The sequence below is a fragment of the Harpegnathos saltator genome, unplaced genomic scaffold, assembly GCF_003227715.2.
Source record: "Harpegnathos saltator strain DR-91 unplaced genomic scaffold, Hsal_v8.6 scaffold368, whole genome shotgun sequence".
NCBI classification, from domain to species: Eukaryota; Metazoa; Arthropoda; class Insecta; order Hymenoptera; family Formicidae; genus Harpegnathos; species Harpegnathos saltator.
This window is the reverse complement of record NW_020230170.1, coordinates 1-18,148: the sequence shown is the minus strand read 5'-3', so window position 1 is coordinate 18,148 and position 18,148 is coordinate 1. Positions and strand designations below refer to the sequence as shown.

Sequence of the window (18,148 nt, the reverse complement as noted above, 5' to 3'; positions counted from 1 at the left end):
GACGACCCTCTACTCCCAATAGAAGCGGAGATATCGACGGATGAAGGCTGGATATCGACCGGAAAGGTTGAGAAAACTTTAACCTTCGATATCTCCTAAACGGTTAGAGATACAGGCTTCGGACAGGTACCAAAATTAAAAGCCCTTTCAAAACCCTACATTTTGACTACATGGACGACCCTCTACCTCCCAATAGAAGCGAAATATCGACGGATGAAGGCTGGATATCGACGGAGAAAGGTTTGGAAAAACTTTAACCTTCGATATCTCCTAAACGGTTAGAGATACAGCTTCGGATGGTACCAAATTAAAGGCCCTTTCAAAAACCCTACATTTTGGACTACATGCGACGACCTCTACTCCCAGTAGAAGCTCGGAGAATATATCGACGGAGAAAGGTTTGGAAAACTTTAACCTTCGATTATCCTTCTAAAGGTTAGAGATACAAGGGCTTCGGACGGTACCAAATTTAAAGCCCTTTCAAACCCTACATTTTGGACTACATGTACGACCCTCTACTCCCCAGTTAGAATGCTGGAGATATCGGACGGAGAAAGGTTGGGAAAACTTTAACCTTCGATATCTCCTAAAACGGTTAGAGATACAGCTTCGGACAGTACCAAATTAAAGCCCTTTCAAAAACCCTACATTTGGACTACAATGACGACCCTCTACTGCCCAATAGAAGCGGGAGATAATCGACGATGAAGGCTGGATATCGACGGGAGAAAGGTTTAGAAAAACTTTAACCTTCGATATCTCCTAAACGGTTAGAGATACAAGGCTTCGGACAGGTACCAAATTAAAGCCCTTTCAAAACCCTACATTTTGGACTACAATGACGACCCTCTACTCCCAATAGAAGCGGAGATTATCGACGGTATGAAGGCTGGATATCGACGGAGAAAGGTTTGAAAACTTTAACCTTCGATATCTCCTAAACGGTTAGAGATACAGGCTTCGGACAGTACCAAATTAAAGCCCTTTCAAAAACCCTACATTTTGGACTACATGGACGACTCTCTACTCACCAGTAGAAGCGGAGTATCGACGGAGGAAAGTTGGAAAACTTTAACCTTCGATATCTCCTAAACGGTTAGAGATACAGGCTTTCGGACAGGTACCAAATTAAAGGCCCTTTCAAAACCCTACATTTTGGACTACAATGACGACCCTCTACTCCCAATAGAGCGGAGAATATCGACGATGAAGCGGATATCGACGGAGGAAAGGTTGAGAAAACTTTAACCTTCGATATCTCCTAAACGGTTAGAGATACAGGCTTCGGACAGGTACCAAATTAAAGCCCTTTCAAAACCCTACATTTTGGACTACATGACGACCCTCTACTCCCATAGAAGCGGAGTATCGACGATGAAGGCTGGATTCGACGGAGGAAAGGTTAGAAAACTTTAACCTTCGATATCTCCTAAACGGTTAGAGATACAGGCTTCGGACAGGTACCAAATTAAAAGCCCTTTTCAAAAACCCTACATTTTGGACACAATGTACGACCCTCTACTCCCAATAGAAAAGCGGAGATATCGACGGTATGAAGGTGGATATCGACGGAGGAAAGGTTGGAAGAAAACTTTTAACCTTCGATATCTCCGAAACGACGTTTAGAGAACAGGCTTCGGACAGGTACCAAATTTAAAGCCCTTTCAAAACCCTACATTTTGGACTACAATGACGACCTCTACTCCCAATAGAAGGCGAGATATCGACGATGAAGGCTGGATTATCGACGGAGAAAGGTTAGAAAATTTAACCTTCCGAATCTCCTAAACGGTTAGAGATACAGGCTTCGGACAGGTACCAAATTAAAGCCCTTTCCAAAAACCCTACATTTTGGACTACAATGGACGACCCTCTACTCCCAATCAGAAGCGGAGATATCGACGGATGAAGGCTGGATATCGACGGAGAAAAGGTTAAAAACTTTAACCTTCGATATCTCCTAAAACGGTTAGAGATACAGGCTTCGGACAGGGTACCCCAAATTAAAGCCCTTTCAAAAACCCTACATTTGGACTACATGGACGACCCTCTACTCCCAATAGAAGCGGAGATATCGACGAATGAAGGCTGGATATCGACGGAGAAAAGGTTTAGAAAACTTTAACCTTCGATATCTCCTAAACGGTTAGAGATACAGGCTTCGGACAGGTACCAAAATTAAAGCCCTTTCAAAACCCTACATTTTACTACATGGGACGACCCTCTACTCCCAATAGAAGCGGAGATCGACGATGAAGCTGGATATCGACGGAGAAAGGTTGGAAAAACTTTAACCTTCGATATCTCCTAAACGGTTAGAGATACAGGCTTCGGAAACAGGGTACCAAATTAAAACCCCTTCAAAAACCCTACATTTTGGACTACAAGACGACCCTCTACTCCCCAATTAGAACGAGATATCGACGGAGAAGGTTGGAAAATCTTTAACCTTCGATATCTCCTAAACGGTTAGAGATACAGGCTTCGGACAGGTACCAAATTAAAGCCCTTTCAAAACCCTACATTTTGGACTACAATGACGACCCTCTACTCCCAATAGAAGCGGAGATATCGACGGATGAAGGCTGGATATCGACGGAGAAAGGTTAGAAACTTTAACCTTCGATATCTCCTAAACGGTTAGAGATACAGGCTTCGGACAGGTACCAAATTAAAGCCCTTTCAAAACCCTACATTTTGGACTACATGGACGACCCTCTACTCCCAATAGAAGCGGAATATCGACGATGAAGGCTGGATATCGACGGAGAAAGGTGAAAACTTTAACCTTCGATATCTCCTAAACGGTTAGAGATACAGGCTTCGGACAGGTACCAAATTAAAGCCCTTTCAAAACCCTACATTTTGGACTACATGACGACCTCTACTCCCAATAGAAGCGGAGATATCGACGGAAAAGGTTAGAAAAACTTTAACCTTCGATATCTCCTAAACGGTTAGAGATACAGGCTTCGGACAGGTACCAAATTAAAGCCCTTTCAAAAACCCTACATTTGGACTACAATGACGACCTCTACTCCCAATAGAAGGAATATCGACGGAGAAAGGTTGGAAAACTTTAACCTTCGATATCTCCTAAACGGTTAGAGATACAGGCTTCGGACAGGTACCAAATTAAAGCCCTTTCAAAACCCTACATTTTGGACTACATGACGACCCTCTACTCCCAATAGAAAGCGGAGATATCGACGAATGAAGGCTGGATATCGACGGAGAAATGTTAGAAAAACTTTAACCTTCGATATCTCCTAAACGGTTAGAGATACAGGCTTCGGACAGGTACCAAATTAAAGCCCTTTCAAAACCCTACATTTTGGACTACAATTACGACCCTCTACTCCCAATAGAAGCGGAGATATCGACGGATGAAGGCTGGATATCGACGGAGAAAGGTTAGAAAACTTTAACCTTCGATATCTCCTAAAACGGTTAGAGATACAGGCTTCGGACAGGTACCAAATTAAAGCCCTTTCAAAACCCTACATTTTGGACTACATGGACGACTCTACTCCCAATAGAAGCGGAGATATCGACGGAGAAAGGTGGGAAATCTTTAACCTTCGATATCTCCTAAACGGTTAGAGATACAGGCTTCGGACAGGTACCAAATTAAAGCCCTTTCAAAACCCTACATTTTGGACTACATGGACGACCCTCTACTCCCAATAGAAGCGGAGATATCGACGGATGAAGGCTGGATATCGACGGAGAAAGGTTGGAAAACTTTAACCTTCGATATCTCCTAAACGGTTAGAGATACAGGCTTCGGACAGGTACCAAAATTAAAGCCCTTTCAAAACCCTACATTTTGGACTACAATGACGACCCTCTACTCCCAATAGAAGCGGAGATATCGACGGATGAAGGCTGGATATCGACGGAGAAAGGTTAGAAAACTTTAACCTTCGATATCTCCTAAACGGTTAGAGATACAGGCTTCGGACAGGTACCAAATTAAAGCCCTTTCAAAACCCTACATTTTGGACTACATGACGACCCTCTACTCCCAATAGAAGCGGAGATATCGACGGATGAAGGCTGGATATCGACGGAGAAAGGTTAGAAAACTTTAACCTTCGATATCTCCTAAACGGTTAGAGATACAGGCTTCGGACAGGTACCAAATTAAAGCCCTTTCAAAACCCTACATTTTGGACTACAATGACGACCCTCTACTCCCAATAGAAGCGGAGATATCGACGGATGAAGGCTGGATATCGACGGAGAAAGGTTAGAAAACTTTAACCTTCGATATCTCCTAAACGGTTAGAGATACAGGCTTCGGACAGGTACCAAATTAAAGCCCTTTCAAAACCCTACATTTTGGACTACAATGACGACCCTCTACTCCCAATAGAAGCGGAGATATCGACGGATGAAGGCTGGATATCGACGGAGAAAGGTTAGAAAACTTTAACCTTCGATATCTCCTAAACGGTTAGAGATACAGGCTTCGGACAGGTACCAAATTAAAGCCCTTTCAAAACCCTACATTTTGGACTACAATGACGACCCTCTACTCCCAATAGAAGCGGAGATATCGACGATGAAGGCTGGATATCGACGGAGAAAGGTTAGAAAACTTTAACCTTCGATATCTCCTAAACGGTTAGAGATACAGGCTTCGGACAGGTACCAAATTAAAGCCCTTTCAAAACCCTACATTTTGGACTACAATGACGACCCTCTACTCCCAATAGAAGCGGAGATATCGACGGGAGAAAAGGTTGGAAATCTTTAACCTTCGATATCTCCTAAACGGTTAGAGATACAGGCTTCGGACAGGTACCAAATTAAAGCCCTTTCAAAAACCCTACATTTTGGACTACATGGACGACCCTCTACTCCCAATAGAAGCGGAGATATCGACGGATGAAGGCTGGATATCGACGGAGAAAGGTTGGAAACTTTAACCTTCGATATCTCCTAAACGGTTAGAGATACAGGCTTCGGACTGGTACCAAATTAAAGCCTTTCAAAAACCCTACATTTTGGACTACATGGACGACACTCTACTCCAGTAGAAGCGGAGATATCGACGGAGAAAGGTTGGAAAACTTTAACCTTCGATATCTCCTAAACGGTTAGAGATACAGGCTTCGGACAGGTACCAAATTAAAGCCCTTTCAAAACCCTACATTTTGGACTACATGTACGACCCTCTACTCCCAATAGAAGCGGAGATATCGACGGTTGAAGGCTGGATATCGACGGAGAAAGGTTGGGAAAACTTTAACCTTCGATATCTCCTAAACGGTTAGAGATACAGGCTTCGACAGGTACCCAAATTAAAGCCCTTTCAAAAACCCTACATTTTGGACTACAATGACGACCCTCTACTCCCAATAGAAGCGGAGATATCGACGGATGAAGGCTGGATATCGACGGAGAAAGGTTAGAAAACTTTAACCTTCGATATCTCCTAAACGGTTAGAGATACAGGCTTCGGACAGGTACCAAATTAAAGCCCTTTCAAAACCCTACATTTTGTTCTACATGGGACGACCCTCTACTCCCAATAGAAGCGGAGATATCGACGAATGAAGGCTGGATATCGACGGAGAAAGGTTAGAAAACTTTAACCTTCGATATCTCCTAAACGGTTAGAGATACAGGCTTCGGACAGGTACCAAATTAAAGCCCTTTTCAAAACCCTACATTTTGGACTACATGGACGACCCTCTACTCCCAATAGAAGCGGAGATATCGACGAATGAAGGCTGGATATCGACGGAGAAAGGTTAGAAAACTTTAACCTTCGATATCTCCTAAACGGTTAGAGATACAGGCTTCGGACAGGTACCAAATTAAAGCCCTTTCAAAACCCTACATTTTGGACTACAATGACGACCCTCTACTCCCAATAGAAGCGGAGATATCGACGGAGAAAGGTTGGAAAAACTTTAACCTTCGATATCTCCTAAACGGTTAGAGATACAGGCTTCGGACAGGTACCAAATTAAAACCCTTTCAAAACCCTACATTTTGGACTACAATGACGACCCTCTACTCCCAGTAGAACGGGAGATATCGACGGATGAAGGCTGGATATCGACGGAGAAAGGTTAGAAAACTTTAACCTTCGATATCTCCTAAACGGTTAGAGATACAGGCTTCGGACAGGTATCAAATTAAAGCCCTTTCAAAACCCTACATTTTGGACTATATGGACGACCCTCTACTCCCAGTAGAAGCGGAGATATCGACGGATGAAGGCTGGATATCGACGGAGAAAGGTTGGAAAACTTTAACCTTCGATATCTCCTAAACGGTTAGAGATACAGGCTTCGGACAGGTACCAAATTAAAGCCCTTTCAAAACCCTACATTTTGCACTACATGGACGACTCTCTACTCCCAGTAGAAGCGGAGATATCGACGGATGAAGACTGGATATCGACGGAGAAAGGTTGGAAAACTTTAACCTTCGATATCTCCTAAACGGTTAGAGATACAGGATTCGGACAGGTACCAAATTAAAGCCCTTTCAAAACCCTACATTTTGGACTACATGGACGACTCTCTACTCCCAGTAGAAGCGGAGATATCGACGGATGAAGACTGGATATCGACGGAGAAAGGTTGGAAAACTTTAACCTTCGATATCTCCTAAACGGTTAGAGATACAGGCTTCGGACAGGTACCAAATTAAAGCCCTTTCAAAACCCTACATTTTGCACTACATGGACGACTCTCTACTCCCAGTAGAAGCGGAGATATCGGCGGATGAAGGCTGGATATCGACGGAGAAAGGTTGGAAAACTTTAACCTTCGATATCTCCTAAACGGTTAGAGATACAGGCTTCGGACAGGTACCAAATTAAAGCCCTTCAAAAACCTACATTTAGGACTACATGGACGACTCTCTACTCCCAGTAGAAGCGGAGATATCGACGGATGAAGACTGGATATCGACGGAGAAAGGTTGGAAAACTTTAACCTTCGATATCTCCTAAACGGTTAGAGATACAGGCTTCGGACAGGTACCAAATTAAAACCCTTTCAAAAACCTACATTTTGGACTACATGGACGACTCTCTACTCCCAGTAGAAGCGGAGATATCGACGGATGAAGACTGGATATCGACGGAGAAAGGTTGGAAAACTTTAACCTTCGATAGCTCCTAAACGGTTAGAGATACAGGCTTCGGACAGGTACCAAATTAAAGCCCTTTCAAAAACCTACATTTTGGACTACATGGACGACTCTCTACTCCCAGTAGAAGCGGAGATATCGACGGATGAAGACTGGATATCGACGGAGAAAGGTTGGAAAACTTTAACCTTCGATATCTCCTAAACGGTTAGAGATACAGGCTTCGGACAGGTATCACATTAAAGCCCTTTCAAAACCCTACATTTTGGACTATATGGACGACCCTCTACTCCCAGTGGAAGCGGAGATATCGACGGATGAAGGCTGGATATCGACGGAGAAAGGTTGGAAAACTTTAGCCTTCGATATCTCCTAAACGGTTAGAGATACAGGCTTCGGACAGGTACCAAATTAAAGCCCTTTCAAACCCTACATTTTGCACTACATGGACGACTCTCTACTCCCAGTAGAAGCAGAGATATCGACGGAGAAAGGTTGGAAAACTTTAACCTTCGATATCTCCTAAACGGTTAGAGATACAGGCTTCGGACAGGTACCAAATTAAAGCCCTTTCAAAACCCTACATTTTGGACTACATGGACGACTCCCTACTCCCAGTAGAAGCGGAGATATCGACGGATGAAGACTGGATATCGACGGAGAAAGGTTGGAAAACTTTAACCTTCGATATCTCCTAAACGGTTAGAGATACAGGCTTCGTACAGGTACCAAATTAAAGCCCTTTCAAAACCCTACATTTTGGACTACATGGACGACTCCCTACTCCTAGTAGAAGCGGAGATATCGACGGATGAAGACTGGATATCGACGGAGAAAGGTTGGAAAACTTTAACCTTCGATATCTCCTAAACGGTTAGAGATACAGTCTTCGGACTGGTACCAAATTAAAGCCCTTTCAAAAACCCTACATTTTGGACTACATGGACGACTCTCTACTCCCAGTAGAAGCGGAGATATCGACGGATGAATGCTGGATATCAATGGAGAAAGGCTGGAAAACTTTAACCTTCGATATCTCCTAAACGGTTAGAGATACAGGCTTCGGACTGGTACCAAATTAAAGCCCTTTCAAAACCCTACATTTTGGACTACATGGACGACTCTCTACTCCCAGTGGAAGCGGAGATATCGACGGAGAATGGTTGGAAAACTTTAATCTTCGATATCTCCTAAACGGTTAGAGATACAGGCCTCGGTCTGGCACCAAATTAAATTCCTCTCAAAACCCTACATTTTCGACTACATGGACGACTCTCTACTCCCAGTAGAAGCGGAGAAATCAACGGAGAAAGGTTGGAAAACTTTAATCTTCGATATCTCTTAAACGGTTAGAGATACAGGCCTCTGTCTGGCACCAAATTAAAGTCCTCTCAAAACCCTACATTTTCGACTACATGGACGACTCTCTACTCCCAGTAGAAGCGGAGATATCGACGGAGGTAAGCTGGATATCGACGGAGAAAGGCTGGATAACTTTAACCTTTGATATCTCCTAAACGGCTAGAGAATTTGTTGAATAAGATTAGGGAGGTATGTACCTGAAAAATAAGAGCAAATTGTCATTGCACGTGTGCAATTTTTTGACACTGATTTGTGGTATTAATCGATATTGGATTTCCGGTACTGATTTACTCTTTCATTTCTCTATAAGAAAACGGAAAATTAATATGAATCGTTCATTAATCCGCGTTAATTTGATGAAAAAATTAGGTATTGATCGGTGTTCAGTTTTCGGTATTGATTTAGTCTCTCGTTTCTTTATAAGAAAAGAAAAATTGATACGGATCGTTCGTTTAACAGAGTCAATTTGTTGAGTTAGTTAGAGGGGTAAGTACCTGAAAAATAAGAACAAATTGTCATTGGACAAATTGCACTTGGACAATTTTCTGACACTGATTTATACTATTAATCAATATTCAATTTTCGATACTGATTTATTCTTTCATTGTACTATAAGAAGAAAAAAATTGATACGTATCGTTCATTTATCCGCGTTAATTTGCTGAATAAATTAAATATTGATCGTGAGGGAGGGAGAGGGAGAGGGATGGTGATAGGCGGTGGAAAGGCTGTTAGGATGGGGGAGGGAGAGGGGCTATGAGAGAGGAGGAGGAGTAGAGGAGGCGAGAGGGAGGATGAGGAAGATTAAAAGGATGAGAGAGAGAGAGCGAGGGAGAAAGTGTGAAGGAATGGATGAATGGAGGAAAGCGAAAATCGGCGGTAGGATATAAGAATTATAGAAGTAACAGCGGCGTAGAAATATAAATATATACATATACAGGGTGTTTGATAGCTCATCATGCAGACGAAAGTTGGAGATAGATTGGGTGTAGCCGAGAAGAAAAGTCATGTACCATAATGTCAAATTGGCAATAGTTATCGAGTTATTAATTAAAACATGTGAGCCAACGAGCGCGTAGAGAGCGGTGGGCGACCGCAGTAAGCACATAGACATTTGATACAGGCGGAGTCAGCGAGTGATGATAGGCGAGCGCGCGCGGCGAGGGGCAACGTAAACAACAAGAGGCGAACGCGCGCGACGAGGAGCGAGCGAGCACAAGCGACAAGAGGCGAGCGAGCGCGACGAAGAGCGAGCGAGCGCGAACGACGAGGAGCGAGCGAGCTATAAGAAAAAACCTATAAAGAAAAAGCTCGCTCGCTCCTCGTCGCGCGCGATCACCTTTTGTCGCTTATGTTGCCCCTCGCCGCGCGCGCTTGCCTACCGACACTCTCTGACTCCGCCTGTATCAAATGTCTACGTGCTTACTGCGGCCGCCCTTCGCTCTCTACGCGCTCGTTGGCTCACATGTTTTAATTAATAACTCGATAACTATTGCCAATTTGACATTATGGTACATGACTTTTCTTCTCGACTACACCCAATCTATCTCCAACTTTCGTCTGCATGATCAGCTATCAAACACCCTGTATATAAGAATAGATGATAAGCAAACAATTAATTATAAGAGATAAGCGAGCGAGTAGATATAAGATTTGTAAAGTATATTTAAGGAGAAGCGGGGTATGGGAGTGTGTGTGTATGTGTGTGTGTGCGAGGGGTTAGGGGCGATCGTAATAGGAAGTAAAGAAGGGAGATTATATTGGAATTTGTAACCCCGCCAGGGGAATCAATAAAGTATACATACAATTAAATATTGATCGGTCTTCAATTTTCGGTACTGATTTATTCTTTCATCAACCCAATCTACCCTCATATTTCGGGTTGGCAGCTAATTACCGGACACTTCGTATGATCTTCATGATATTAATTATACACAATGTCAATTCTTTTTTTTTTGCACATGTTAACGTGTTAATTCATGTTATAAATGCGTAACAATGAGCAAGACCGTGCTTGTCAAGTACGCTATTATGGTTGTAGCACGGACATAAACCGCCTAAAAATGATAGCATGGACTGCCACCACATACAGGTTTTACCGTCGAAACCTGAAAGTGGATCGTAGTTCCCCTCTCAAAATGGATACAGATGGCGACCTTTCCCAGTGCGGAAAGTCGGTGTCGTCGAAATCACCGTTGGTTTGTTCTTTTTAGCTGTACTGCGGAACTAGTGCAATAAGTTAGAATGAGACAACTACATTTTTTCTCACTTTAACTTATTGTACCAGTTCAGTAGTGCAGTTAAAAAGAACAGACCACATGTTGGCCGCTCTCACGCTCCTCTCTGGTAGCTGGTTGTAGTCTTTTGTTCGCCTCCGTGGTGATTGAATGTGGTTCCTGTAACTACACATATTTTTTGATTGTGAGGACTGCGTACGCGTTGTCATTGTTTTTATTTTACCTTCATAATCGTTAACTTCTCTAGAATATCCTTGTATCAACCAGAGGAATTGTCTTGCCAAAAAGCTAGAGAATGGCGTGTGGACGTACCTTAATTTGTCCGGAGCCATATATTGAACTGAACTGAAAAGAAATTGCTAAATTCTTGAGGAGTACATAAAGAATGCTGTAATGAATCTCTTGGAATAGTCATTGATTCCAAATACTTTATTCACGCAGATTACATAGGGTGTAGAGGTTGGCGTCAGCCTGGGGTTTTCCAGTGCACAGCCATTTATTGAATGAATAAATGATGAATGATTCGACTGTTGTTTGTATTCCAAGTGTCGAATAATAAAAAGACTGTGAACTTTCCATTGAACACGTTAATATGCTGAATAAAAATAAACTATTATTCTCTGCAAAATTTTAAACGTATAATTAGCGATGTGTGAGATATAACAAACACACAATTGGTTCCTGTGTAGCATCATGAAGAATAGAATATAAGAAACGTGCCTGGATTAACATTCAAATAGTGCGCAAGAACGAGCAAATAAACATTTGTAAACTATTATCTGTGAGAAAAGTAAGTAGGACATTTAGAGTATCCATTGGTGATAAATTTTGCATCATTATCAATAATACTTAAATTATGAAATAAAAATATCTTTGAAGAATGTTGTATTGTGTATAAATTTATTATGTATTAACATCTGCATTATATATTGATGGTTGCATCAGATGGCTGCACCAATGTCCACACAAATAGCTGCACCAGAAATAAAAATGGAACATTTGCTGGCTGCTCTAACAGCTATCAAGGTCCTTCGTTCTAGCGTGGGACAAGTGTTTGAATCTCTTGGAAATGGCTTGCGGGCAGAGCATGGGGAAGAGAACAAAGAGTCCAAGTATTTGTTTGAGTTGCAGGAATTGTTGACCACAGTGAATCTTAATCTAAGGTAAGGGTTAAAATTGAAATAATAAGTCTTAACGAGACAAGATTCATTGGTAAGCAATGTATTAACCTTTGTGAAAAATAATTAATATCCGAATATCTCACAGGGATGTAGAACAGATGGTGAACAGTTTGGGTACTCCACCAGGTCCATTTAATTTAGCTAACACAAGTTACCTCAGCCAAGAGACCACACAGGAAAGACAAGCACTCTATAGCACGCTTGTCAACAGCTACAAATGGACAGACAAGGTTCACGAGTATAGCAATATTGCACAGGCGTTGCTCAGCCAAAATTCTCTGAAGAGGTCTTATACAAGCTCGAGTAGAGCCAAGAGGGGAAGAATTCCAACTACTAATCATAATGTACCTCAACAGTAAGTTACCTTTGACCTTCTGTGAAGCATTCTATTGTTCCAAATAACTTTTAATGTACGCTTTTGAATAGGCAAGTTGATAACATGATATCAATGTTGGAACGGATGTTCAACGACTTGACAGTGACCGTCTCGCGTCCATCTGCATCCAATGCAGTTCTGCATGTCACCTTAGGGCAAGTGCTGCAGGCGGTGATAGCGTTTAAGGGTCTCATGATAGAGTGGGTTGTAGTGAAAGGCTTAGGCGAGACGATGGACCTATGGACAGAATCCAGATATAAAGTCTTCCGCAAAGTAACTGAAAACGCGAACGCCGCGATGTTACACTTTTATTCGCCTACATTGCCTGAGCTGGCGGTGCGGTCATTCATGGTAATCAATGATTCTTATCAGTGAATATTACCGAGTCCCTACCTATCGACTTGAGTCATTCATATCTAAATACTCAACATACACGACATTACCATCCGTCACGTTTCCTTGGTTTTATTTTCAGACGTGGTTTCATAGTTTGATCAATCTGTTCAGCGGGACTTGCAAACGTTGCGGCTTGCACTTGCACAGCGCTCTACCACCGACGTGGAGAGACTTTCGAACATTGGAACCATATCACCAGGAATGCAAGCCGTAAGACGTATCCAACGTTTTGCCAGCGTTTGAACTGCATAAGCGCCGAACCTCTGTATTGATGTTCCATCGCGACACTCGATGTTGTACATACCGGAAGAAACGAGAATAAGCTTATCAATAAAATATATTTCATTCTATCGCGTGTGGTGCAATCTCCTCGACCGGCGTCCCAGTTGTTCTTCCGTAGCTTCTCGCAGTCGCTTCAGGGATGACAAGAAGGTAAAGTAAAAACATTTTCACAGAGAATGTAAGGGCTTTTATAAAAAGAATTCGATTACATAACACTTAACAAATGCAACGCAGAACATTACGTCCTATTACGAGACGAAAATCGCGAAAGTACAGACAACACATCGATTTCCGAAAGAACGCCGAAGTCGCTGCCGATCGCGCTTGTAACAATGGAAAGCCGGATTTCCCGTTTTCTTTGTTCTTGACACCTTCGCGATCGTATCCCACCGGGTCCGCGTCGGTGACGACGGACGGACGGACGGTGACACTCGTTCGGGCTGACCTTACAATGAAAACTCACGGCTAATCACGGCTAAAAAAGTAAACACCCCCCCCCCCTCCCCGTATTTCTCTCAGACTGTGGTAGAAGCGGTGGTGGCGAGAAAGGAAAGAACCCGGAGAATCGAACTTGATTACATTCGTTTAGCGGAGAGAGAGAAAGAACTTATGATTATAGCGCTAATTTCTTCGGTTTTTGCTTTCTTTTCCTCGTGTTTTTTTTTCGTTTTCCGTTTCACCTTAATATCGTAATATACAAATGAGCGGGCTCGCAAACGTTTGTTTGTAACTCCTCCGGAATTAGCTCTGCGATCAATGACGTGTTCTCATTTTACGTGTTTTTTTTTTCTTTCTTTTCTCATGTTTGTCACCTATACCCTACGTATGTATACCACTCTTAAGTGTGTCGTTTACATGCTATTTAGTTTTACATAATGCTAATTATAGTATCATAGGTAAATATAATTACGTTATGAAGTACTTTTCACATAACTGTACACATTCACATCTTGGAATATTGGCGCTCACCTAAGGGGCGCAAGTCGTTTGAGTGGCAGTGAACTTATTTTACAAATCGTTATTGTTAAATCACTTAACTTTGCTGGACTGTTCGAAATTTTGCGGATTTCCTTCTTTTTCCCCTCGCGTTTCTACCCTTCTTCTCTCCTCCCCACCCCGTGTTTGTTTCTCCTCCCTCTTTCCTTTCTCTTAACGTTATTCTTTCTTTCCTCCTCGTCCGTAAGGCTCTATGAACTTCGTAATTTAACTCGACGAGTTTCTTTTCCTTTTTTTTTTTTCGTTTTCAATTCTGTTTTAAATACTGTGTCATTGACTGGAAATACCATTGATGAGACTCATTGCTTATCCTCTTATCAAAGTTGTGATGGAGTACGCGGAACACATTAGGTCCTCCGCGCTTTTAAAGGTAGCCATTTCACATATTATATGTATATATGTATATATGTATACGTTATTACAATTTTAGAAACGAATTATTCGTTATAGCGTTATATACGCGCGCACACGCGCGCGCGTGTATGTGTGTGTGTGTGTGTGTGTGTGTGTGTGTGTGTGTGTGTGTGTGTGTGTGTGTGTGTGTGTGTGTGTGTGTGTGTGTGTGTGTGTGTGTGTGTGTGTGTGAATATGTGTACATGCGTCTGTGTAATGTGCGTGTATGTGTGTGTGTGTGTCTCTCGATTACAGATAATTGAGTTCTTTCATGCGCGCGCGCGAGCATTGGGCGAGAGGCTGCCCGTCCCCTCGGAGACGCTCCTCGAAGAGACCTGTGAGGAAGGCGGGAGGGGCACGGAGAAACCTCTCGTTCGCTCGCTCACGTCTAGAGAGAGAGAGAGAGAGATCGCGGTAATTGATCGGTCACACGCCATCTGCACGGGGGGTAGAAATCGCCGCGTGCTAGCGCGGGGTGTGATGGTGCAATAGATATCGTTTCGCGGCGCGGTAATGATGGTCTTGTCTCTCTTTTTTTTGTGAACACATATCGCAGCATGCCTTTTCTCGGTGTGAGGTGTTGGTGGGTAAGTCGAAAGAGGGTTGTTTCACAGCACGATGAGTCTGATAGTTTCGTTACAGCTATTACATACCGCGTATTTGATACCGCGCGTCTTCGCCTAATCATCCGATACACCCAACGGATCTAGAGAGAGAGAGAGAGAGAGAGAGAGAGAGAGAGAGAGAGAGAGAGAGAGGAGGGGGGGAGATAGAGAAAAAAGAGAAACGAGTAAGAAGAGAGATAGAGAAAGATAGGGTGACAAAGAGAGGTGGGGAGGGAGAAAGAGAACAGTGCGACGTTCGAATTCGAGAGTCCTTATTTTGTTTTTCTTTTTAGGGAACAGAACCCCGGACTCTGCGTCTTGTGTGTTTTGTCAGCGAAAATATATATAATAATATATATATACATATTCGCGCGCGGTTCTTTGCGATTCTTCAAAATTCAAATGTAACGGCGACCGTTCAGTTCGTGATTATATTATACAGCCGTTGCACCGCAGGATATGTGTGTGTGTGTTGTGTGTGTGTGTGTGTGTGTATAACAGGGAGGGAGAGAATCAGAGACAGAAAGAAAGAACAAAGAAAAGAAACAGAAAGGAAGAAAGAAAGGGAGATAATTTTTATTCGCCCGTCCCGCGCGGTAAGAAGTCTCTTTCTAATTATATTAATTAGCTCATTTACGCCGCGCGTAACGCATAAGCTAATTAATATATATATATATATGTATATACTGTTTTTTTATTGTGAGCTATATAGCTATACAGGGTGTCCCGGGGGCACGCTGTATATAGATCTATATGTATATACGCCTAGCCTAGGTTTTTTCCTGCCTTTATCTCGATAATTAATAGTAATGTTGGATTTCTTCTGATAATACCGTGATGCAAGGAGAGCTCTACTTTAGCATATCTTCAGTTCTCAACAGCTTTATTGCCTTTCTCACTGAATCTGTATGTTTTGGACAACTTATAATTAAGAACATCCCCATCATCGGTCGCTCACTCGCGAATGATATCGTACGACGTTCCGCGCGCGCGCGCGCGATTCCCACTTAATTAATTTATTAATTAGTCCTGATGCCCTTGTCGCGTTCCTTCTCGCTCGTCCTCTCTATCCTAAATATTATATTGCGTTTACGCCGCAGCGAAGTAGCTCGAAATCGTGTCTGTACCGTAATAGCCGCTTGCCGTCCCGACGTTTCGCTCGCGTTCTCCTCGCAATTGTAGAGCCGGCTGCTACGAAAGAAGAAATCTCAGCCACGTGAAATTCGCCCCGTGAAATCGGGAATTCCGATCCTCGAAGCTGCCGCGTGCCGGCGGCGCGGCGGCGGCGGCAGTCTCGAAATTTGTGAAATCGGCCAGGAGCGCGATCGGTGGGTGCGGATGCAACGTAAAACAGAGAAGCCGCGGACGCGAATCTCCGCGAGTGCAGCGGCTCGTGCTCGACACGCGGTCGCGTCGCGAATGACCCCGGCAAACGCGACAGCGATGTGTTCACCGATGTGTCTTCAGCACGCGTCGGCTGCCCGCAATCATGCTCGTCGGCGAGGAAATCGCCGGCCCTCGATCGACGCGGATCTCCCGACCGAGGGAGGATCGAATTTTTTGGGTACTCGCGAAACGGAACGCTCCTCCGAGCTCGCGGGCTCAGAGGGCGCAGCCCTTTTTTCTCGTTCCTCCACTTCGCCCCCACCCCCGTCCGTCGATTGCGCTATTCTCCAGCGGGGAACGGAGTACGCTCTATTGCTACTTGTATAAGGGATTATTTTGCCATCTCTGTGCTGGGGTGTCTCAGCGCGCGCGACCACATCGTCTCTCGCCAGAAGTATACAAGTATATACACACGTATGTACAGAGGAAAAGAGAGCGCGTGGGATCGTCCCCCCCCCCCCTCGGAGGCCCGGAGTGTCGAGTCGCGTGCACTTTTCCGTTTCGAGAGGATCGATCACGGCAGGGAGAAAGATCAATGACGGAGTAAGAAAAGGCATGCCTCCGCGACCCGAGCGACCCTCGCCGGCTGGGGCTGCTCTGCTTTTCGACCTTGCGACAGAGAGAGACGTTGCGTCGAGGAGACGCGCGACTCGCCGCGCGTGCTGTCGAAGCGGAAACGCCGGCTCCCTCAGTCGCGCTGTTCTCGACCAATCGCCAATCGACGTGCACACAAGCCGAGAAGCTTCGCGCTTTCCCGAAGAGACTCCTGAACTCGGTGCACACTTCTGCGCTCGCAGTCGGAGCGAGACGAGTGTTGTATCTCGCTCCGGCGTAACCTGTTGCGTCGATGTGCGCCACTTCGGCGAGTTTGTCGGAAAAGCGCAGACTTTCAGCGCAGAACTGAGCGGAAAAGTCGGAAGCTTCCATGTTGAAGACCGGAGACTCGCGATTCGCGTTTTCTGTGCATTTTTGCGCTTCGATGCTTTCACGCTTCTTCTTCCTCTTCTTCCTCTTCTTCTCTCTCTCTCTCTCTCTCTCTCTCTCTCTCTCTCTCTCTCTCTCTCTCTCTCTCTCTCTCTCTCTCTCTCTCTCTCTTTCTCTCTCTTACTTTATCTCTTTCTCCCCTTTCTCTCTCTGTCTCTGTCTCCTCTCCTGTGTTGCTCTAGAAGAATGAATTCTAAAATATATCGCAAGAGAATATCTCCGAGTCATGAATAATCGAGAAATCGACGCATCCACTCGACCGAAACGCAAAGTATGTAGCGTGTACTCTCTCTCTCTCTCTCTCTTCTCTCTCTCTCCTCTCTCTCTCTCTCCTCCCTCTCTCTCTCTCTCTCTCTCTCCTCTCTCTCTCTCTCTCTCTCTCTCTCTCTCTCTCCTTCTCCTCTCTCTCTCTCTTCCTCTCTCTCTCTCTTCTCTCTCTCTCCTCTCTCTCTCTCTCTCTCTTCCTCTTCTCTCTCCTCTTCTCTCTCCTCTTCTCTCTCTCTCTCTCTCTCTCTCTCTCTCTCTCTCTCTCTTCTCTCTCTCTCTCTCTCTCTCTCTCTCTCTCTCTCTCTCTCCTCTCTCTTCTCTCTCTCTCTCTCTCTCTCTCTCTCTCTTCTCTCTCTCTTCTGCGTGTATTTGTAAGATCAATATATATAGTTGATCTTTTTTTGGTTCGTGAATATACTGCGGTCGACAGGCCCGTACATGAATCTGACGCAATCGACACGTCGTAGTAGTTGCGGCTAATTGGAAAGGGCTAATTTTTCATGGCTTTTTCGTTCTCCTGTTCGTTCTCTTTCCTCTGTGTTTCTTTCCTCACCTTATCTCTCGTAA

At 44.0% G+C, this 18,148-nt stretch overlaps 1 protein-coding gene across 1 annotated transcript; it reads left to right on the top strand.

Moving 5' to 3' along the window:
* The first annotated feature begins 10,827 nt into the window (after window positions 1–10,827).
* Window positions 10,828–13,018, top strand: MED27 (mediator complex subunit 27). Its single transcript, XM_011151229.3, has 5 exons — window positions 10,828–11,505; window positions 11,661–11,878; window positions 11,982–12,251; window positions 12,323–12,623; window positions 12,748–13,018. Exons 2-5 carry the CDS (start codon window positions 11,661–11,663, stop codon window positions 12,880–12,882), a joined length of 924 nt encoding a protein of 307 aa, XP_011149531.1. The 5' UTR covers window positions 10,828–11,505; the 3' UTR covers window positions 12,883–13,018.
* The last annotated feature ends 5,130 nt before the right edge of the window (window positions 13,019–18,148 follow it).

Bases quoted from the DNA above. Each gene is read 5' to 3' on its own strand.
- MED27 (XM_011151229.3), top strand. From the start codon at position 11,661: ATGGCTGCACCAATGTCCACACAAATAGCTGCACCAGAAATAAAAATG. The intron at 11,879-11,981 runs GTAAGGGTTAAA...AATATCTCACAG, and splicing joins ACAGTGAATCTTAATCTAAG to GGATGTAGAACAGATGGTGA. The intron at 12,624-12,747 runs GTAATCAATGAT...TTTTATTTTCAG, and splicing joins TGGCGGTGCGGTCATTCATG to ACGTGGTTTCATAGTTTGAT.